Source organism: Bubalus bubalis, chromosome 9 (assembly GCF_019923935.1).
Source record: "Bubalus bubalis isolate 160015118507 breed Murrah chromosome 9, NDDB_SH_1, whole genome shotgun sequence".
Classification (NCBI taxonomy): domain Eukaryota; kingdom Metazoa; phylum Chordata; class Mammalia; order Artiodactyla; family Bovidae; genus Bubalus; species Bubalus bubalis.
Window position 1 is genome coordinate 89,555,779 of NC_059165.1, and position 23,428 is coordinate 89,579,206.

Consider the following 23,428-nt stretch of genomic DNA (forward strand, 5'->3'; position numbering starts at 1 on the left):
GTTCAAAACTGGGAAGGAAGTACAACAAGGCTGTATATTGTCACTCTGTTTATTTAACTTCTATGCAGAGTATATCATGAGAAATGCTGGGCTGGATGAATCACAAGCTCGAATAAAGATTGCTGGGAGAAGTATCAACAACCTCAGATATGCAGATGATACCACTCTAATGGCAGAAAGTGAAGAGGAACTAAAGAGCCTGTTGATGATGGTGAAAGAGGAGAGTGAAAAAGCTGACTTAAAATTCAACATTAAAAGAACTAAGATCATGGCATCTGGTCCCATCACTTTAAGACAAATAGAAGGGAAAAGTAGAAACAGTGACAAATTTTATTTTCTTGGATTCCAAAATCACTGTAGATGGTGACTATAGCCATGAAATTAAAAGACACTTGCTCCTTGGAAGGAAAGCTATGACAAATCTAGACAGCGTATGAAAAAGCAGAGATACAAAAGCAGAGGTATCACTTTGCCAACCAAGTTCCACATAGTCAAAGCTATGGTTTTTCCAGCAGTCCTGTATGGATGTGACAGTTGGACCATAAAGAAGGCTGAGTGCCCAAGAACTGATGCTTTTGAATTGTGGTGCTGGAGAAGACTCTTGAGAGGACCCTGGACTGCAAGGAGATCAAACCAGTCAATCTTAAAGGAAACGAACCCTTAATACTCATTGGAAGGTCTGACGCTGAAGCTCCAATAATTTGGCCAACTGATGTAAAGAGCCAACTCATTGGAAAAGACCCTGATGCTGGGAAAGACTGAAGGGGGCAGCAGAGGATGAGATGGTTAGATAGCATCACTGACTCAGTGGCCATGAATTTGAGGAAACTCCAGGAGACAGTGGACAGAGAAGCCTGGTGTGCTGCAGTTCATGGGGCTGCAAGGAGTGGAATGCAACTTGGCAAATGAACAACAACAACAAACAACAAACAATGTTTACCCATAACTCTGTAATTGCTTTATTTACTTCAAGTAATAGTGCCTGGGATCTATTACAAAGAACTCTGGTCATAACTAATTACATGTATGGTAGAACTCACTCATAGAGAGAGAATCAAAAATTCCTTGTTTAATAAGTGGTCATATGAAATCTTTACAAAAGATCATGAGGACTGAGATGGAGGTTTAAATCAAATGAATTTTTAAATCACTACACAAATATTACATAATTTTACTTGAGCTTGTTGTGAAAATGCTTAATAATGTAAGTAGCAAGTTACTTTGCAAAAATATTCCCTTAAACATCAATATCAGAGGTTCAGAGAGTTCTTAAGGGGTGGTTTTATTAGAACACTTATTGCTTAAAAACACATTTTTAACCAACATTAAGATTAATATTCTCAGGAAAACGTTACCTTCTTCAAGCTTTTTTTTCAGTTCTTCTATTTCCTTCTGAAACTGACGAAGCAAAGCATCCTTTGGATCTTCATTAATTCTAGCTTTATTTTTAATATTCTTAGCACGATTAGCATACCGCAATGTACTGATGGTTTCATCATAATTGTAATCTGCTGGCCCAATATTTGCACACTGTTGAATTAGGAACACAAAACATTTTGCTGTACATGTGATACAGTTTTAAAACTTTAATTTATTTTTATAAATAAATAATATTTATAATATTATTTTTATTATTTTAATTTTTTAAATTTATTTATATTTTGGCCATGCTGCATGGCATGCATGATCTTAGTTCCCTGACCAGGGATGGAAACTGCAGCATCCCCTACAGTGGAAGCTTAATCACTCACTGGACTACCAGGGAAGTTCCAACACACTTAAAATTACTACCATTATGAATATATCAAAGAATTCTGGAACATATTTCCACTCTGCCTGTGAAAAAGAGGGCATCACCCCATGGGTTTCCAAACAATCCAATTATAGGCTAGCACACATGGTGTGCTAGAAAGTTCAATTCAGTTCAGTCGCTCAGTCGTGTCCGACTCTTCGCGACCCCATGAATCGCAGCACCCCAGGCCTCCCTGTCCATCACCAACTCCCGGAGTTCACTCAGACTCGCGTCCATCGAGTCAGTGATGCCATCCAGCCATCTCATCCTCTGTCGTCCCCTTCTCCTCCTGCCCCCAATCCCTCCCAGCATCAGAGTCTTTTCCAATGAGTCAAAATAACCACAAATTTTAAAAAGTGAAATAATCGATAGTTTTTAAAATGTTATGAATATCAATTGCTGGCATAAATCAGAATCTTAAAATTTTCCTGATGGTACTAAACAACCAATTAAGTCTTACCATCATGGTTTTTGAATTTCCTCCTAAGGAATCCTGAAGAAGACGAGTCAATTTAGAGTTACGATAAGGTACATGAGTGCTTTTTCCATCAACCAAGGCAGAAATAACATTACCAAGGGTGGAAAGCGAAAGATTGATTTTTGTAGCTTCTTTTAGGCGCTGTCCAGTAGCTCCAGTTTTTGCTTGTCTTTCTGAACCCTAGCAATAAACAGAGACAGAAGTAAAGCTAAAACAAAAAAATACAGAATATTCTTCCCAAAGTTAAAAAAAAGTATATTAACAGTAAAAACTCTAATATGGTATCTGGAATTCACTTCAAAATAATACTGGAAGGGAAGAAGTGGCTGAGGGTAGAGAAGAAATAGAATTGGACATGAACTGATAACTATTAAAATTGGGTGATGAGTACATGGAAAATTATACTATTCTTTGTATAGGTTAGAAACAGTCCATAATTAATAGTAAGTTAAACACACATATAAAACATATATATATATATAAAATCACTCCTTTTCACTTGAGTTATTACTCATTTATAAAATAAAAAGAAACTACAAGAGTTATTCTTAACTAGCATCCCCTTACTTACAGCAAGATCTACAAGATGAAGCTTCCCCATCCTGACATGTATGTTACCATCAACACCTTTCTCACTGCATTCTATTGTGATTGTAAAGATGGCATGGGAACGGGAACTATGTTCATTCATATTAGTTGCACCAACAGAACCTTGAATAAAGGAAGGAAAGTCTTTAAAACTATTAACAACAGGGAGTGCCTCTAAAAATAATATCCAAAATACTAAATTTCATCACAGCCAAAAGCCAGAGAACATGGTTAAGACACAAAAGCTTAGGTGTATTTAGCTATGAAATTTCTGACATTTATGTTGGAAACAAAAAAACAATTTTTTCACATTAAAGAGGTACTTTTAGGACAAAATACTTAATTTCAAGTATTACTGGCTTAAAAAATTAACTGACTTTAAAATATATGTTAAATAGTTCAAAAAATAAACTTCTGTTTCAGCTGTCTCTAAAAGGTATTATATTCTGGGAAACAATCACAGGAATACTTTCATATGTACATTAGATGGTAACAAAAATCGTCAGTAAAACCGTTTGCAACAGCAAGACATCAAAAACAATCAATAGGGCAGCAGTTAATCAATTATGTTAATAGAATAGTCACACTATGCATTATGAAGCAGTCTCTTAAAAAAATAAGGTAGATCTTAATGACATGGAAAGATACCCAAAACATATGAACTAGAGAGAAAAAAGTTAGGAGTACAGAGTATAATCCCATTTCTGTAAAACAAAAGCATCCATTCAAAGTATGCTAAGAATTTGAGTGTGTATAAATGTTTTACATGAATATATTGTGCAAACAAAAAGATGCTTTCCATATGACCCAGCAATCCCACTGCTGGGCATATACACTGAGGAAACCAGAATTCAAAGAGACAGGAGAACCCCAATGTTCATCGCAGCACTGTTTATACTAGCCAGGACACGGAAGCAACCTAGATGTCCATCAGCAGACGAATGGATAAGAAAGCTGTGGTAAATATACACAATGGGGTATTGCTGCTAAGTCACTTCAGTAGTGTCCGACTCTGTGCGACCCCATAGACGGCAGCCCACCAGGCTCCCCCGTCCCTGGGATTCTCCAGGCAACAACACTGGAGTGGGTTGCCATTTCCTTCTCCAATGCATGAAAGTAAAAAGTGAAAGTGAAGTCGCTCAGTCATGTCCGACTCTTAGCGACCCCATGGACTGCAGCCCACCAGGCTCCTCCGTCCATGGGATTTTCCAGGCAAGAGTACTGGAGTGGGGTGCCACTGCCTTCTCCAATGGGGTATTACTCAGCCATTAAAAAGAATGCATTTGAATCGGTTCTAATGAGGTGGATGAATCTGGAGCCTATTATACAGAGTGAAGTAAGCCAGAATGAAGAACACCAATACAGTACACTTATACATATATATGGAATTTAGAAAGATGGTAACAATAACCCTGTATGCGAGACAGCAAAAGAGACACAGATGTATCGAACAGTCTTTTGGACTCTGTGGGAGAGGGCAAGGGCAGGATGATATGGGAGAATGGCATTGAAACATGTAAATTATCATATGTGAATCGAATCGCCAGTCCAGGTTCGATGCATGATACAGGATGCTCGGGGCTGGTGCACTGGGATGACCCAGAGGGATGGGATGGGGAGGGAGGTGGGAGGGGGGTTCAGGATGGGGAACACATGTACACCCATGGTAGATTCATGTCAATGTATGGCAAAACAAATACAATATTGTAAAGTAAAATAAATAAATAAATAAATGCTTTGTTTTTCACAATGGGCATATATGGGTTTTTTCCTTAAATTTCAAAGTATTTTAAAAGCAATATGTTAATTTCATCCAACACCAAAATTATTTTCCTACTATATATTCAATGTACAGGCCAGCTGTGATTTTAGAATTTAAACACTAAAAGGGTACTGTTTATCAGCAAATAGCTATATTAGAAGCCAGAGAACTAGAATGTAAATTGCATAGATAAGGAAAAGTAAAGCTCAATGAAAGAAGGTAAATGGAAATCAGTGAGGGAAAATGCAAGGATTTGTGACTCCTCATACATAATCTTTTCCCATTTTCTCTCAAATCATGAATTTTTAAAAATCAAATTTATGAATTTTTCCACAAGATATTAAAAAAACAAATCAATCTGACATCACTTCAACCTATCTAATCAGAAGAAACACACTATACATTATTTCCACAGCGTCAATTCAGTTCAGTCACTCAGTCATGTTCGACTCTTTGTGACCCTATGGAATGCAGCACGCCAGGTTTCCCTGTCCATCACCAACTCCCAGAGCTTGCTCAAACTCATGTACATCAAGCTGGTGATGCCATCCAACCATCTCATCCTCTGTCGTCCCCTTCTCTTCCTGCCTTCAATCTTTCCGAGCATCAGGGTCTTTTCCAATTTGTCACATCAGGTAGCCAAAGTATTGGAGTTTCAGCTTCATCATCAGTCCTTCCAATGAATACCCAGGACTAATCTCCTTTAGGATGGACTGGTTGGATCTCCTTGGAGTCCAAGGGACTCCCAAGAGTCTTCTCCAACACCACAGTTCAAAAGCATCAATTCTTCAGTGCTCAGCTTTTTTTATGGTCCAACTCCCACATCCATACATAACTACTGGAAAATACATAGCTTTGACTAAACAGACCTTTCTCGACCAGGTAACACCTTGCTTTGTCTAGGTTGATTATAACTTTTCTTCCAAGGAGTAAGCGTCTTTTAATTTCATGGCTGCAGTCACCATCTGCAGTGATTCTGGAGCCCAAGAATAAAGTCTGCCACTGTTTTCATTGTTTCCCCATTTATTTGCCATCAAGTGATGGGACCGGATGCCATGATTTTCATTTTTTTGAATGTTGAGTTTTAAGCCAACTTTTTCACTCTCAGAGCTTTTTCCCTTTCATCAAGAGGCTTTTTAGTTCCTCTTCACTTTCTGCCATCAGGGTGGTGTCATCTGCATATCTGAGGTTATTGATATTTCTCCTGGCAATGATTCCAGCTTGTGCTTCTTCCAGCCCAGCATTTCTCATGATGTACTCTGCATATAAGTTAAATAAGCAGGGTGACAATATATAGCCTTGACGTACTCCTTTTCCTATTTGGAACCAGTCTGTTGTTCCATGTCCAGTTCTAACTGTTGCTTCCTGACCTGCATACAGATTTCTCAAGAGGCAGATCAGGTGGTCTGGTATTCCCAGCTCTGCCCTGTAAATAAATTCCTCAGTACCATTTTTCTAGATTCCATATATGTGCATTAGAATACGATTTTTATCTTTCTCTTTCTGACTCACTTCACTCTGTATAATAGGTTCTAGGTTCATCCACCTCATCAGAACTAACTCAAATGTGTTCATTTTTATGGCTGAGTAATATTCCATTGGGTATATATACCACAACTTCTTTATCCATTCATCTGTTGATGGGCATCTAGCTTGCTTCCATGTTCTAGCTATTGTAAATAGTGCTGCAATGAACAATGGGATACATGTGTCTTTTTCAACCCTGGTTTCCTCAGGGTATATGCCTAGGAGTGGGATTGCTGGGTCATATGGTGGTTTTATTCCCAGGTTTTTAAGGAATCTCCATGCCATCTTCCATAGGGGCTGTATCAATTTACATTCCCACCAACAGTGCAAGAGCGTTCCGTTTTCTGCACACCCTCTCCAGCATTTATTGTTTGTAGATTTTTTGATGATGACCATTCTGACTGGTGAGAGGTGATATTTCATTGTGGTTTTGATCTGCATTTCTCTAATAATGAGCGATGTTGAGCATCTTTTCATGTGTTTGTTCGCCTTCTGTATGTCTTCTTTGGAGAAATGGCTGTTTAGGTGTTTTGCCCACTTTTTGATTGGGTTGTTTAAGTTTCTAGCATTGAGTTGTATGAGCTGCTTCTATATTTTGGAAATTAATCCTTTGTCAGTTGTTTCATGTGCTATTACTTTCTCCCATTCTGAGGGTTGTCTTTTCACCTTGCTTATACTTTCCTTTGCTGTGCAAAAGCTTTTAAGTTTAATCAGGCCCCACTTATTTACTTTAGTTTTTATTTCCCTTACTCTAGGAGGTGGGTCATAGAGGATCTTGCTTTACGTCATCAAGTGTTCTGCCTATGTTTTCCTCTAAGAGTTTTATAGTTTCTGGTCTTACATTTAGGTCTTTAATCCATTTTGAGTTTATCTTTGTGTATGGTGTTAGGAAGTGTTCTAATTTCATTCTTTGATATGCAGCTGTCCAGTTTTCCCAGCACCATTTATCAAAGAGGTTGCCTTTGCCCCATTGTATATTCTTGCCTCCTTTGTCAAAAATAAGGTACCCACAGGTGCATGGGTTTATTTCTAGGCTTTCTATCTTGTTCCATTGGTCTGTATTTCTGTTTTTGTTCCAGTACTGTCTTGATGACTGTAGCTTTGTAGCATAATCTGAAGTCAGGAAGGTTGATTCCTCCAGCTCCATTCTTCTTTCTCAAGACTGCTTTGGCTATTTGGGGTCTTTTGTGTTTCCATATGAACTGTGAAATTTTTTGTTCTAGTTCTCTGAAAAATGCCATTGGTAATTTGAGAGGGATTGCACTGAATCTGTAGATTGCATTTGGCAGTATAGTCATTATCACAATATTGATTCTTCCTACCCAGGAACATGGAATCTCTCTCCATCTGTTTATGTTGTCTTTGATTTTTTTCATCAGCGTCACCAACCAGTCCATTCTGAAGGAGATCAGCCCTGGGATTTCTTTGGAAGGAATGATGCTAAAGCTGAAACTCCAGTACTTTGGCCACCTCAGGCGAAGAGTTGACTCATTGGAAAAGACTCTGATGCTGGAAGGGATTGGGGGCAAGAGGAGAAGGGGACGACAGAGGATGAGATGGCTGGATGGCATCACTGACTCGACGGATGTGAATCTCAGTGAACTCCAGGAGTTGGTGACGGACAGGGAGGCCTGGCATGCTGCGATTCATGGGGTCGCAAAGAGTCGGACACGACTGAGCAACTGATCTGATCTGATCAGCATCTTATAATTTTCTGTATACAGTTCTTTTATCTCCTTAGGTAAGTTTATTCCTACATATTTAATACTTTTTGTTGCAATGGTGAATGGGATTGATTCCTTAATTTCTCTGGTTTTTCATTGGTAGTATATAGAAACGTAAGTGATTTCTGTGTATTGATGTTGTATCTTGCAACTTTGCTAAATTTACTAATGAGCTCTAGTAATTTTCAGATACTATCTTTAGGGTTTTCTATGTACAGTATCATGTCATCTGCACACAGGGAGACCTTTACTTCTTTCTTTTCCAATCTGGATTCCTTTTTTTTCTCCTCTGATTGCTGTAGTTAGGACTTCCAGAACTATGTTGAATAACAGTGGTGAAACTGGACACCTTTGTCTTGTTCCTGATCTTCAGGGGAATGCTTTCAGTTTGTCACCATTGAGAATAATGTCTGCTGTAGGCTTCTCATATATGCCCTTTACTACGTTAAGGTAGGTTCCTTCTATGCCCATTTCTGGAAAAGATTTAATCATAAATGGGTGGTGAATTTTGTCAAAGGCTTTTTCTGCATCTATTCAGATTATAATATGGTTTTTATCTTTCAAATTGTTAATATGGTATATCACATTGATTGATTTGCATATAATGAAGAATCCTTGGATTCCTGGAATAAACCCAACTTGATCATTCTGTATAAGCTTTCTGATGTGTTCATGAATTCTGTTTGCTAAAATTCTGTTGAGGATTCTTGCATCTATGTTCATCAGTGATATTGGCCTACAGCTTTCTTTTTTGGTGTTGTCTTTGTCTGGTTTTGCTATCAGGGTGATAGTGGCCTTGTAGAATGAGTTTGGAAGTGTTCCTTCCTCTGCAATTTCTTGAAAGAGTTTTAGAAGGATAGGCAATAGCTCTTCTTTAAATGTTTGATAGAATTCTCCTGTGAAGCCATCTGGTCCTGGGCTTTTGTTTTTGGGGAGATTTTTTATCACAGCTTCAATTTCAGTGCTTATAATTGGGTTGTTCATAATTTCGATTTCTTCCTGGTTCAATCTTGGAATATTGAACTTTTCTAAGAACCTGTCCCTTTCTTCCAGATTATTCATTTTATTGCCATATAGTTGTTCATAACAGTCTCTTATAATCCTTTGTATTTCTGCACTGTCTGTTGTAACCTCTCCTTTTTCATTTCTAATTTTGTTGATTTGATTCTTCTTTTTCTTGATGAGTCTGGCTAAAGGTTTGTCAATTTTATCTTCTCAAAGAACCAGCTTCTAGTTTTATTAATCTTTACTATTGTGTCTTTCATTTCTTTTTTATTTCTGCTCAGATCTTTATGACTTCTTTCCTTCTACTAATTTTGGGGGAGTTTTTTGTTCTTTTTCCAGTTGTTTTAGGGGTAAAGTTAGGTTGTCTAGTCTATGTTCTTGTTTCTTGAGGTAGGATTGTATTGCTATAAACTTCCCTCTTAGAACTGCTTTTGCCGCATCCCACAGGCTTTGAGTTGTCAGGTTTTCATTGTCATTTGTTTCTAGAAATTTTTTGATTTCCCTTTTGATTTCTTCAGTAACTTGCTGGTTATTTAGAAATGTGTTATTTAATCTCCATGTGTTTGTGTTTCTTACAGTTTTTTTCCTTGTAATTGATATCTAGTCTCTTAGCATTGTGGTCAGAGAAGATGTTTGATATGATTTCAATTTTCTTAAATTTACTGAGGTTTGATTTGTGACCCAAGATGTGGACTATCCTGGAGAATATTCTATGTGCACTTGAGAAGGTGTATTCTTCTGCATTTGGATGGAATGTCCTGAAGATATCTATGAGATCCATCTCATCTAATGCATTATTTAAGACTTTTGTTTCCTTATTAATTTTCTGTTTTGATGATCAGTCCATTGGTGTGAGTAGGGTGTTCAAGTCTCCTACTATTATTTTGTTACAGTCAATTACTCTTTTTAGGTCTGTTAGTGTGTCTTATGTATTGAGATGCTATGTTGGGTGCATAGATATTTACAATTGCTATGTCTTCCTCTTGGATTGATTCCTTTATCATTACGTAGTGTCCTTCCTTATCTCTTGTAATCTTCATTATTTTAAGGTGTATTTTGTCTGATAAAAGGACTGCTACTCCAGCTTTCTTTTGCTTCCCATTTGCATGGAATATATTTTTCCATCCTCTCACTTTCAGTCTGTGTGTCTTTAGGTCTGAAGTGGGTTTCTTGTAGACAGCATATACATGGGTCTTAAGTTTTTATCCATTCAGCCAGTCTGTGTCTTTTGGTTGGAGCACTTAATCCATTTACATTTAAAGTAATTATTGATATATATGTCCCTATTGCCATTTTCTTAATTGTTTAGGATTGATTTTGTAGATCTTTTTTCTTCTGTATTTCTTGACTATATAAGTCCATTTAACATTTGTTGTAAAGCTGGTTTGGTGGTACTGAATTCTCTTAACTATTGTTTGTCTGAAAAGCTTTTGATTTCTCCATCAATTTTGAATGAGATCCTTGCTGGGTACAGTAATCTTGGTTGTAGATTTTTCCCTTTCAGTACTTTAAATATATCCTACCATTCTCTTCTGGCCTGCAGAGTTTCTGCTGAAAGATCAGCTGTGAAGCGTATGAGGTCTCCCTTGTATGTCACATATTGCTTCTCCCTTGCTGCTTACAATATTCTTTGTGTTTAGTCTTTGTTAGTTTGATTGGTATGTGTCTTGGGGTGTTTCTCCTTGGGTTTATCCTGTATAGGACTCTTTGTGCCTCTTGTACTTGATTGGCTATTTCCTTTTCCATGTTGGGGAAATTTTCAGCTATAATCTCTTCAAAAATTTTTTCATATCCTTTCTTTTGCTCTTCTTCTGGGACCCCTAAAATTCAAATGTTGGTGTGTTTGATATTGTCCCAGACGTCTCTGAGACTATCCGCAGTTCTTTTCATTCTTTTTACTTTATTCTGCTCTTCAGAAGTTATTTCCACCATTTTATCTTCCAGGTCACTGATTTGTTCTTCTGTTTCAGATATTCTGCTATTGATTCCTTCTAGAGTATTTTTAATTTCAGTAATTGTGTTGTCTCTTCATGTTTATTCTTTAATTATTCTAGGTCTTTGTTAATTGCTTCTTGCATTTTCTCCATTTTCTTTCAAGGTTTTTGATCATCTTTACTATCATTATTCTGAATTATTTTTCTGATAGTTTGCCTATTTCCTCTCCATTTATTTGGACTTCTGTGTTTCTAGTTTGTTCCTTCATTTGTGTAGTACTTCTCTGCCTTTTCATTATTTTTTTTTTTAACTTATTGTGTTTGAGGTCTCCTTTTCTCAGGCTTCAAGGTTGAATTCTTTCTTCCTTTTGGTTTCTGCCCTCCTAAGGTTGGTCCAGTGGTTTGTGTAAGTTTTGTATAGGGTGAAATTTGTTATGAGTTTTTGTTTGTTTGTTTGTTTTTCCTCTGATTGGCAAGGCTGAAGTGAAGTCGCTCAGTTGTGTCCAACTCTTTGCGACCCCATGGACTGTAGCCTATCAGGCTCCTCCGTCCATGGGATTTTCCAGGCAAGGGTGCTGGAGTGGATTGCCATTTCCTTCTCCAGGGGATCTCTCCGACCCAGGAATCGAACCCAGGTCTCATGCATTGCAGGCTGAGTGAGGTGGTAACCCTGTCTGCTGATGATTGGGTTTGTATTTTTGTTTGGTTTGTTGTTTAAATGAGGGTTCCTGCACAGGGTGCGTGATGCCAGGTCTTGTATTCCAGTGGTTTCCTCTGTGTGAGTTCTCACTATTTGATACCCCCAAGGGTTAGTTCTCTGGTAGTCTAGGGTCTTGGTCTCCCACTCCAAAGGCTCAGTGCTTGATTTCTGGTCAGGAACAAAGATTCCACAAGTGGTTTGTTATGGCATTAAGTGAGATTAAAACAAATATCTAAAAATGAGAAACCAAAGATGAGCCCCAGACAAATGGCAGTTATAAAATCAGGCAAATAATAATTACAATAATGGAACATACACATATACATATATACCCACAAGCAAAGTCAAAACAGTCCAACAAAAATCAAGTACAATAGACTGACCCAGCAAACAAAGGAAATCAAAAATTATATTTACCAGTTAGGAACAAACTAACTAAAGCACAAACTGGAAAACAAAACTAAGGCAAGGTGGCAAGTGGGGAATAAAACAATGAAAAGAAAACTAACAAATATGTTGAGAGGAAAGGAAAGATAGAAAGACTAGATACGCAAAGTTAAATAGAGGCAGATGAAGAAGATTTATATACATTAAAGATTAACTGCAAGGGGAAAAGAACAGTGGGAAAGGGAAACAAAGGAATAAATGTAGAAAAAATATAACAGGTTTTAAAAAATTAAAATTGTAAAAAAGAGAAAAAAAAAAAACAGAAGAAGAAAGAAAAAAGGAAAACTCCACAGAACTGCAAAAGCCCAACACAGATGCAGAGGTTTATAACAACAATAAAAAGTGTGACTGAATATACACATCTACATATATACCCGTAAGCAAAATCAAAACAGTACAACAAAAATAAAGTACAATAGATTGACCCAGGGAACCAAAAATTATGTCTCAGTTCAGCTTAGTTGCTCAGTCGTGTCTGACTCTTTGGAACCCCATGAACCACAGCACGCCGGGCCTCCCTGTCCATCACCAACTCCCAGAGTCCACCCAAACCCATGTCCATCAAGTCAGTGATGCCATCCAACCATCTCATCCTCTTTCGTCCCCTTCTCCTCCTGCCCTCAATCTTTCCCAGCATCAGGGTCTTTTCCAATGAGTCAGCTCTTCACATCAGGTGGCCAAAGTACTGGAGTTTCAGCTTCATCATCAATCCTTCCAATGAACACCCAAGACTGATCTCCTTGCAGTCCAAGGGACTCTCAAGAGTCTTCTCCAACATCACAGAACAAAACTAACTAAAGCACAAACTGAAAAACAAAACTAAGGCAAGATGTCAATTGGGGTATAAAGCAATGAAAATAAAACTAATAAATATGTTGAGAAGAAAGGAAAGAAAGAAAAGAAAGAAAGAATAGATATGCAAAGTTAAATAGAAGTAGATAAAGATTTATATATATTAAAGATTAGCAAGGGGAAAAGAACAGTGGGAAAAGCAAACATGGGAATAAATGTAGAAAAATAATAATGGATTTTTAAAATTAAAGAGAAAAGGAAAAAAAAAAAAAAGGAAAACTCCCCAGAACTGCAAAAGCCCAACATAGAGGCAGAGATTTACAACAATAAAAAAAAATGTGACTGAAGAAAAAAGAGAAAAGAAAAAAAGCTCAAAAGCTTAATTAGATTTCATAGTGCCAATAAAATCGACAACTACAATGGGGCAGGGAGAGAAAAAAAAGGAAAAAAAATCCAAAAGAATCTACAGAACAAGTCAAAACATAATAATAATAAATGTTCTTCTTGAGTCACTGCTGTCAGAGTCTTTCCCTCGCTGGGAGTCACAGTCCACCTCACCTCCCTAGGATGCCCTCCAACACTGTGCTGATCTCTGGACCTGCTGTGGGGGCAGCTCAGGATCTAATCTGGTCCTACTTCTCTGTGTTCTTGCCTCCAATGTCCACAGCTATCAGAACTAGTGCGTTTTTTTGTGTGGGAGCTCTCAATGACCCTTTATATATTCCACACACACAGAGTCTGCCTAGTTGATCACGTGGATTTAATCTGCAGCTTGTACAGCTGGTGGGAGGGTTCTGGGTCTTCTTCCTTAGTTACACTGCCCCTGGGCTTCAACTGTGGTTTTATTTCCACCTCTGCATATGGGTCGTCCACTGGGGTTTGCTCCTGAGGTTACCCTGGATGACTTGGGTCTGCCCCAGTGAGGACCTGGTGAGGAGGTGGTGCAGCTGCTTGAGTCGCAGGAGTTCTGGAAGCACCTGGTACTCAGGGGAGTCAGCGGCTAGGGCAGCAGGAAATATAGTGCTCTAGAAGGGTATGACAATACCCTTTGGCCATAGCGTATTGGCCAATATGCTCCAGTATTCTTGCCTGGAGAAGCCCCCTCCCTGACAGAGAAGCCTAGTAGGCCACAGTCTACAGGGTCACAAAGAGTCAGACACTACGGAAGCAACCCTGCATGCATAGGCCCAAGATTTTTTTTGCCTGTGGCAGCTTTGGCCCAGTGAGAGTTGAGCATGAAGGTGGTGCAGCTGCTTGGCTAGTGGGGACCCTTGCGGTGCCAAGTGTGCAGGGACAGGGACTGCCTCTGCTGCAGGAGTTATGGCCCTATCAGGGTCTTTTTTCTAGCCTCTTATAGCTGGCAATCAGAAGACTTCTTTGGCCAGTCTCTCTCCACACAATCAGGCACTGAGAGGCTTGCCTGCAGTCCTTCTCTGTTGTTCAGAGCATCAGGCACATAGAAGGGCCCCCCTGGCTAGGGTCCTACTCTGTAGTTTGGTGCATCAGGCGTTTGATGGGCCAGCCTCTCTATTGTTCAGCTGCACATGCTGGCATGTGGGGGGAGAGAGGCTATGGTAATGGCTCCACCCGCTACGCGTGACTCAGCAGTATGACCTTGCTTCCATAGCTGCCCCGCTTTCCTCCACAGGCATTTCCCACCATAATCTCCTCCCTCACATCCCCTCCATCTCTCCACAGCCCTCGCCGCGGGGGATTGCTCCACAATCCCTAAACTCCAGCCCCCAGCCGCTACGCCATCTGGGGTATGTATGGCTGCAGCAAGGACTGATTCTCATTCCATTTAGGCTGCCACAGATCAGCTGTTTCACTCTCAGCCTTAAACGTTTCTCCTCTATCTCAGACAATTGCCCCGAGGTGGGGACCGGACCTCTGCTTCAGCTCCCCCACCTGCCGAAGGTCCGGTCCTACTAACACTACTGTTTTTCCCCTAGTTCCTTCCTCCTACTGAGTTTTGCGTGAGTCAATACATCCTTTTCTGCCCGTCAGGTACTCCTGTCCACTCTCAGCTGGTGTTCCGCACACACTTCTGTGTCTGAAGGTATATTCCTGAAGAGAGATGTACTCCACATATACCTGCTCCTCCACCATCTTGTTCTCTGCATGTATCTTTTCAAATTATACTTTTGTCTGGATATATTCCCAGGAGTGGGGCTGCTCACCTATATGGCCAACTCTAGTTTTCTAAGGAACCTCCATACTATTTTCCATAGTGGCTGCACCAAATTTACACTGTCACCAATAGTGGAGGATTCCCTTCCCCCTCCCTCTCCACCCTGAATATTTAATTTTTGAACTCAATGTATTTATTAAGATTATTTTCCTTCCTGCTATCTTAGGTCTTCAAATCTCTTTACCTTCCTTTCATTTTATTTCTCCCATTAGAATTTTTTCATTTTCAAACTTGGACAAATCTCACATATCAAGTTAAATTAATTTTTAAGTAGTTAATGGAAGGTTTTGGTCACTATTACGAATATATTATGTTACGTTTTTTAATTAAGTAAGCAATACATGAACATATTCCTAATACAAAAATTTAAAAATACAAACATACATAAAGCAAAGAGAATGCTCCCTTACAGCCCTTTCTTTCAATCTTATTTCCCTTTCACTAAATTTAAGAACTATTAAATGTCTTTTCATTCGTACTTCACATACACACATGTAAACACACACACACACAATACCTAAATATATAATAGCTTAATAATTTGGCTTTCTTAACACATATATAAATAGAATAATGCAGTGCAGACTTTGCTAGTTAGCTTGCTTTTTCACTTACATCTATAAAGTCTTTTGAGTCTCTACATGTAGATTTAACCCAGAGTTGTTTTTTATAGCTTCATTATAGTCCACAGTATTTTTGCACCATAATTTATATAACCAATATTTTACTGATGATTAGATTACATCAATCTTCTTGCTCTTAAAAATAATGATGCAATAAGGTATTTTTTGTTCACATCGAAAAATATCTTTCTAGAATATATTCAATATATCTAGAATTAGAAACAGTGGGTCAAAGGACTGCATTCTTAAAATTTCAACAGATACACTTATATTACCCTTCAAAAAGGCTGTATATTTCCATCACCACTGACCATTTCTTCAGAGTATCACCAACCTGGATATCCTTTCATCCAAACTGATGAGTAAAATATCTCCCTTTGTTGTTTTAATATACATTTCCTGATTACTGGTCAAGTTAAACATCCTTCCATATACTTACTGCTGTGGATAGTTCTGTGAACAACACAGTCACATATAGCTTTTGCTCATTTTCCTGTAAAAAATTTTGGTCTTCTATTTTTCTATTATTTGGCTTATAAGAAGGCAATTGATTTTTTTTTAACTTTTTGCTTCATTTCCCTGAGTTTGCTAGATTTTAGTGTAGTCACAAATTTTTTTTAAAAAAATGTTTACCTGTGATTGGTTCAAGATGGCAGAGTAGAAGGACGTGCACCCATCTTTTCCTGCGAGAGCACCAAAATTGCAACTAGCTATTGAACAAACAACATCAGGAAGACACTGGAACCCACCAAAAAAAAAAGACACCCCCACATCCAAAGACAAAGGAGAAGCCTCAACGAGATGGTAGGAGGGGTGCAATCACAATAAAATCAAATCTTAAACCCACTGGGTGGGCAAACCACAAACTGGAGAACAGTAATACCTAGGCCCTACATCAGGCTTTCCAGCCTGGGGATCCAACAATGGGACGGGGAATCCCCAGGGAATCTGTCTTTGAAGGCCAGCAGGATTTGATTACAGGACTCCCACAGGACTGTGGGGAAACAGAGACTCCACTCTTGGAGGGCACAAATAAAACCTTGTGTGCACCAGGACCCAGGGGAAAGAAACAGTGAGCCCACAGGAGACTGATGTGAGTGCTTGAGGGTCTCCTGCAGAAGTGTCGGTTGGCGGTGGCCCGTCACAGGAATGGACAGCAGCAGTCTTGGGAGATGCGTCTCGGCCTAAGTCCTCTTGGAGGTAGCCAAGAGCCCTATCATAGAACCTACAGACTCCAGGACTGGGTTGCCTCAAGCCAAACTAAGAGGGAGGGAGTGCAGCCCCTTCATCAGCAGACAACTGGATTAGTTTTACTGAGTATGGCCCTGCCAACCAGAGCAAGACCCACTGTTCCCCAAAACCAATCCCTACCACCCAGAAGCTTGCACAAGCCCCTTATCCTCATCCACCAGAAGGCAGACAGAAAAAGCAGTAACTATAATCCTGTGTTCTCCAGAACTAATATCATAATCACAGAAAGCTAACCAGAATGAAAAGAAATAGGATTATGTCCCAGATAAAGGAATAAGATAAATCCCCAGAAAAACAATGAAATGGAGATAGATAACCCTCTAGAAAAAGAACTCAGACTAATGACAGTGACAACAATCCAGGATCTCAGAAAAAGAATGGAGAAGATGCAAGAAATGTTTACCAAAGACCTAGAAGAACTAAAGAACAAACAGAGATGAACAATACACTACAAGGAATCAACAGCAGAATAACTAAAGCAGAAGAATGGATAAATGACTCAAGACAAAAAGGTGGAAATCACTGCTGCAAAACAGAATATAGAAAAAAGAATGAAAAGAAATGACAGCCCGAGAGACCCCTGGGACAACATTAAATGCACCAATTTTTGCACTGTAGGGATGCTAGAAGAAGAGAGAGAGAAAGGACCTGAGAAAATATCTGAAGAGATACCAACTGTAAACTTCCCTAACATGGGAAAGGAAATAGTCAACCAAGTCCAGGATACAAAAGGAATCTGGACAAACCCAAGGAGGAACACACCAAGGCACATAGTAATCAAACAGACAAAAATTAAAGACAAAACTAATAAGGGAAAAAAGACAACATACAAAGGAAATCCCATGTTATCAGCTAATTTCTCAACAGAAACTCTACAAGCCAGAAAGGAATGGCACAATATATTCCAAGTAATAAAAGAGAAGAACCTTCAATGAATACTCTACCCAGTAAGACTCTCATTCAGATTAGACAGAGAAATCAAAAGCTTACCAGACAAGCAAAACCTAAGAGAATTCAGCACCATGAGACCAGCTGTGCAGCAAATGTTAAGGCAACTTCTCTAGGCAGGAACACAAGAGAAGGAAAAGATCTACAAAAATAAACCTAAAACAATTAACAAAATGGTAATAGGATCACACATATCGATAATTACCTTAAATGTAAATGGATTAAATGCACCAACATAGACTGGCTGGCTTGGTGGATACAAAAATAAGACCCATACATATGTTGTCTATATGTTGTCTCAGACCTACGGATACTTACAGATTGAAAGTAAAAGGATGGGAGAAAGTATTTCATGCAAACGTCAATCATAAGAAATCTAGAGCAGCAACACTCATATCAGAGAAAATAAACTTTAAAACAAAGATGGTTATAAGAGACAAAGGATGCTACATAATGATCAAGGGTTCAATCCAAGAAGATATAACAATGATAAATATATATGGACCCAACACAGGAGCACTTCTATGTAAGGCAAATACTAAAAAACATAAAGGAAGAAATAGACACTACCATAACAACAGTGGGGTACTTTAATACTCCACTTCTATCAATGGACAGATCATCCAGACAGAAAATCAGTAAGGAAACGCAGGCCTTAAATGACACTATAGACAAGTTGGATTTAATCGATATTTATAGAATATTCCATCCAAAAGCAGCAGACTATGCATTCTTCTCAAGCGCACACAGAACATTCTCCAGGACTGACCACATGCGGGGCCACAAGGCGAGCTTCAGTAAATTTAAGAAAATCAAAACCGTATCAAGCATCTTTTCTGATCACAATGCTGTAAGATTAGAAATAAACTACAAGGAAAAGACTCTAAGAAACACAAACATGTGTGTTTAGCTAAATAATATTCTACTAAACAACCACTGGATCACTGAAAAAAATCAAAGAAGAAAAAAAAATACTTAGAGACAAACGAAAATGAAAGCACAACGGTCCAAAAAATAATGGGATGCAGCAAAAGCGGTTCTAAGAGGGAAGTTGACAGCAATACAATCCTACCTCAAGAAACAAAAAAATCTCAAATAAACAACCAAACTTTACACCTAAAACAACTAGAGAAAGAAGAACGAACAAAACCTAAAGTTAGTAGAAGGAAGGAAATCATAAAGATCAGAGAAGAAATAGAGACAAAGAAAACAATCATAAAGATCAATGAAACTAAAAGCTGATTCTTTGAAAAGATAAACAAAATGGATAAACTTTTAGCCAGATTCATCAAGAAAAAAAAGGGAGAGGACTCAAATCAGTAAAATTAGAAATGGAAAAGGAGAAGTTATAACTGACTCCATAGAAATACCAAGAATTTTAAGAGACTACTATGAACAACTGTACGCCAAAAAAATGGACAACCTGGAAGAAATGGACAAATTCCTAGAAAGGTACAGTCTTCCTGAATCAGGAAGAAACAGAAAATATGAACAGATCAATCCCAAGCACTGAAACTGTGATTAAAAATCTCCCAATAAACAAAAGCCCAAGACCCAATAGCTTCACAAACAAATTTTATCAAACATTTAGAGAAGAGTTAATACCTATCCTTCTGAAACTGTTCCAAAAAGTTGCATAGGAAGGAAAACTTCCAAACTCATTTTATGAGGCCACCATCACCCTGATATCAAAACCAGACAAAGATACTACAAAAAAAGAAAATCATAGGCCAATACCACTGATGAACACAGATCTAAAAATCCTCAACAAAATACTAGCAATTTATATCCAACAATACATTAAAAAGATCATACACCATGATCAAGTGGGATTCATCACAGGGATGCAAGGATTTTTCAACATCCACAAACCCATCACTGTAATATACCACCTCAACAAACTGAAGAATAAAAACCACATGACCATCTCAATAGATGCAGAAAAAGCTTTTGACAAAATTCAGCACATTTTTATGATAAAAACTCTCTAGAAAGTGGGCACAGAGGGTATATACCTCAACATAAAAAAAGACCATATATGACAAGCCTACAGCTTGCATCATACTCAATGGTGAAAAGCTGAAAGCATTCCCTCTAAGATTAGGAACAAAACAAGGATGTCCACTCCCACCACTTTTATTCAACATAGTTTTGGAAGTCCTAGCTACAGCAATCAGAGAAGAAAAAGAAATAAAGGGAATCCAAATTGGAAAGGAATAAGTTAAACCGTCACTGTTTGCAGATGATATGATACTATAAGTAGAAGATCCTAACGATGCTGCCAGAAAACTACTAGAACTCATCAATGAATGTGGTAAAGTCGCAGGTTACAAAATTAACACACAGAAATCTGTTGCATTTCTATACACTAACAACGAAAGATCAGAAAGAGAAATTCAAAAAGCAATTCCATTTACCTCTGTGTCAAAAAGAATAAAATACCTAGGAATAAACCTAAGGAATAAAATACCTAAGGAGACAAAAGATGTGTACTCTGAAAACTATAAGATGCTGATGAAAGAAATCAAAGAAGACATAAACAGATGGAAAGATAAACCATGTTCAAGGACTGGAAGAATCAATATTGTCAAAATGACTATGCAATCCCTATCAAATTACCAATGACATTTTTCACAGAACTAGAATAACAACAACAACAAAATCTCAAAATTTGTATGGAGATACGAAAGACCCCAAATAGCCAAGCAACCTTGAAATAGGAAAACAGAGCTGGAGGAATCAGGCTCCCTGACTTCAGACTATACTACAAAGCCACAATCATCATAACAGTATGGTACTGGCACAAAAACAGAAATATAGATCAATGGAACAGGACAGAAAACCCAGAAATAAGCCCATGAACCTATGATCAATTAATCTATGACAAAGGAGGCAAGACCACACAATGTTTGAAGTCGGTCTCTTCAACAAATGGTGCTGAGAAAACTGGACAGCCACATGTCAAAAAATGAAATTATATCATTCCTTAATTCCATACACAAAAATAAGCTCAAAATGGATTAAAGATCTAAATGTGAGAAGGGACACCATAAAACTCCTAGAAGAAAACATAGGCAGAACACCCTCAGACATAAATCACAGCAACATTTTCTTTGATCCATCTCCCAGAATAATGGAAATAAAAGCAAAAATAAACAAATGGGATCTACTTAAATTCAAAAGCTTTTTCACAGCAAAGGAAACAATAAACAAAATGAAAAGACAACCCACAGACTGGGAGAAAATATTTGCAAATGATGTGACCTATAAGGGATTAGTCTCTAAAATTTACAGTTTATGATGCTTAATAGCATCAAAACAAACAACCCACTCAAAAAATGGGCAGAAGACCTGAATAGAGATTTCGCCAAAGAGGACATACAGATGGCCAATAGGCACATGAAAAAATGTTCAGTGTAGCTAGTTATTAGAGAAATACAAGTCAAAACTACAATGAGATATCACCTCACACCAGTTAGAATGGTTATCATCAAAAAATTCACCAACAACAAATGCGAAAGAGGGTGTGGAGAGAAGGGAACCCTCCTGCACTGTTGGTGGGAATGTAAATTGATACAGCCACTATGGAGAACAGTATGAAGGTTCCCTAAAAGACTAAAAATGGTTACTATATGATCCTGTAATCCCACTCCTGGGCATATACCCAGAGAAAAATATAATCCAAAAGGATACACGCACCACAATGTTCACTGCAGCACTGTATGCAAATAGCCAAGACATGGAAGCAACCTAAACGTCCATCAACCGAGAAACGAATAAAGGTGCAGTACATACATACAATGGAGTATTATTCAGCCATTAAAAAGAATGAAATAATGATATTTGCAGCAACATGGGTAGACCTTGAGAGTGTCATACTGAGTGAAGTAAGTCAGAGGAGAAATATCATATGACGTCCCTTATATGTGGAATCTTAAAAGAAATGATACAAATGAACTTACTTACAAAACAGACTCAGAGACTTAGAAAAGGAACTTATGGTTGGGGGGGGAGGACGTGGGGGACTTAGGGACTTTAGGAAGGTAATGTACATACTGCTATATTTAAAATGGATAACCAACAAGGACCTGTTGTACAGCACATGGGACTCTGCTCAATGCTATGTGCCAGCCTAGATGGGAGGAGGGTTTGAGGAAGAATGGATACATGTGTATCTACGGCTGAGTACCTTTGCTGTTCACCTGAAACTACCACAACACTGTTAACCGGCTACACCCCAATACAAAATACAAAGTTTCATGTTAAAAAAAAAAAGTTCACTTTCTATGTTCTTACCTTTTACCGCAAACTTCTAATTGCTGTTAGCAACATCATTAGTACTGGGACAGGGAGGCAAGGGAGAGGGAGATCAGCAATATTGCAGAAGTTTTTCATTCTTTATAAAAAACATGAAACTTACTAAAAAGAATGCCACTTTGTTTGCCTTCTTAGCAATAAAAGGAAGACATTATAGTGCTGGGGTTTTCTTTAAGCTGAATATATATTTTTAATTTTTTAATTGGAGGATACTTGCTTTACAGTGTTATGTTGGTTTTTGCCTTACAACAACATGAATCAGTCATGACTATATGTGTGTGTGTATATATACATGAATTGAAGTGAAGTGTGAAGTGCAAGTTGCTCAGTCATGTCTGACTCTTTGCAACCCCATGGACTACACAGTCCACAGAATGCTCCAGGCCAGAATACTGGAGTGAGTATCCATACCCTTCTCCAGGGGATCTTCCCAACCTGGGAATCAAACCCAGGTCTCCCACACTGTAGGCAGATTCTTTACCAGCTGAGCCACAAGGGAAGCCCATATATATATATCACCTCCCTCTTGAGCCTCACTCCCAACCTCCCCCGGCCAATCCACCCCTCTTGGGTGTCACAGGGCGCCAGGCTGGGCTCCCTGTGTTATGCAGCAGCTTCCCACTAGCTAGCTATTTGACACATGGTAGTATACATATGGCACCCCACTCCAGTACTTTTGCCTGGAGAATCCCATGGATGGAGGAGCCTGGTGGGCTGCAGTCCATGGGGTCTCTAGAGTCGGACATGACTGAGCGACTTCACTTTCACTTTTCACTTGCATGCATTGGAGAAGGAAATGGCAACCCACTCCACTGTTCTTGCCTGGAGAATCCCAGGGACGGAGAAGCCTGGTGGGCTGCCGTCTATGGGGTCGGCACAGAGTCGGACACGACTGAAGTGACTTAGCAGCAGCAGCAGCATATATACGTCAATGCTGCTTTCACAATACATCCCACCCTCTCCTTCCCCTGTTGTGGCCTACAAGTCTGTTCTCTACATCTGTGTCTCTACTGCTGCCCTGCAAATAGGTTTATCAGTACCATTTTTCTAGATTCTATATATGTGTGTTAATATACAATATTTGTTTTTCTCTTTCTGACTTACTTCACTCTGTATAACAGGCTCTAGGTTCATCCACCTCAGTTCAACTAATTCACATTTGTTCCTTTTTGTGACTGAGTGGTTACTGCTAACTAACAGTGTAGATTCACATACTCATTCTGACACTTATTAAACAGTATATGACCTTAGATAATTTACTTTAAATGTCAGTTTTCTCAGCCATAATATAGGAATTTAATACCTTAATAAAGTCCATTCTGAGGATTAAAAGAGACCATTCTTACAAA

General features: G+C 38.6%; 1 protein-coding gene across 6 annotated transcripts in view; it reads right to left on the reverse strand.

Moving 5' to 3' along the window:
- The window catches only part of KIF3A (kinesin family member 3A), an 89,900-nt gene that overhangs the window by 21,125 nt on the left and 45,347 nt on the right, over positions 1 to 23,428 (reverse strand). For all 6 annotated transcript variants that reach the window (XM_025293078.3, XM_025293083.3, XM_044947879.2 and 3 more), the window contains 3 exons: positions 2,842 to 2,981; positions 2,253 to 2,450; positions 1,356 to 1,530 (listed from right to left, as the gene is read on the reverse strand). In XM_025293078.3, coding sequence (XP_025148863.1) covers positions 1,356 to 1,530; positions 2,253 to 2,450; positions 2,842 to 2,981 — 513 coding nt within the window. The remainder of the gene's footprint in view (positions 1 to 1,355; positions 1,531 to 2,252; positions 2,451 to 2,841; positions 2,982 to 23,428) is intronic.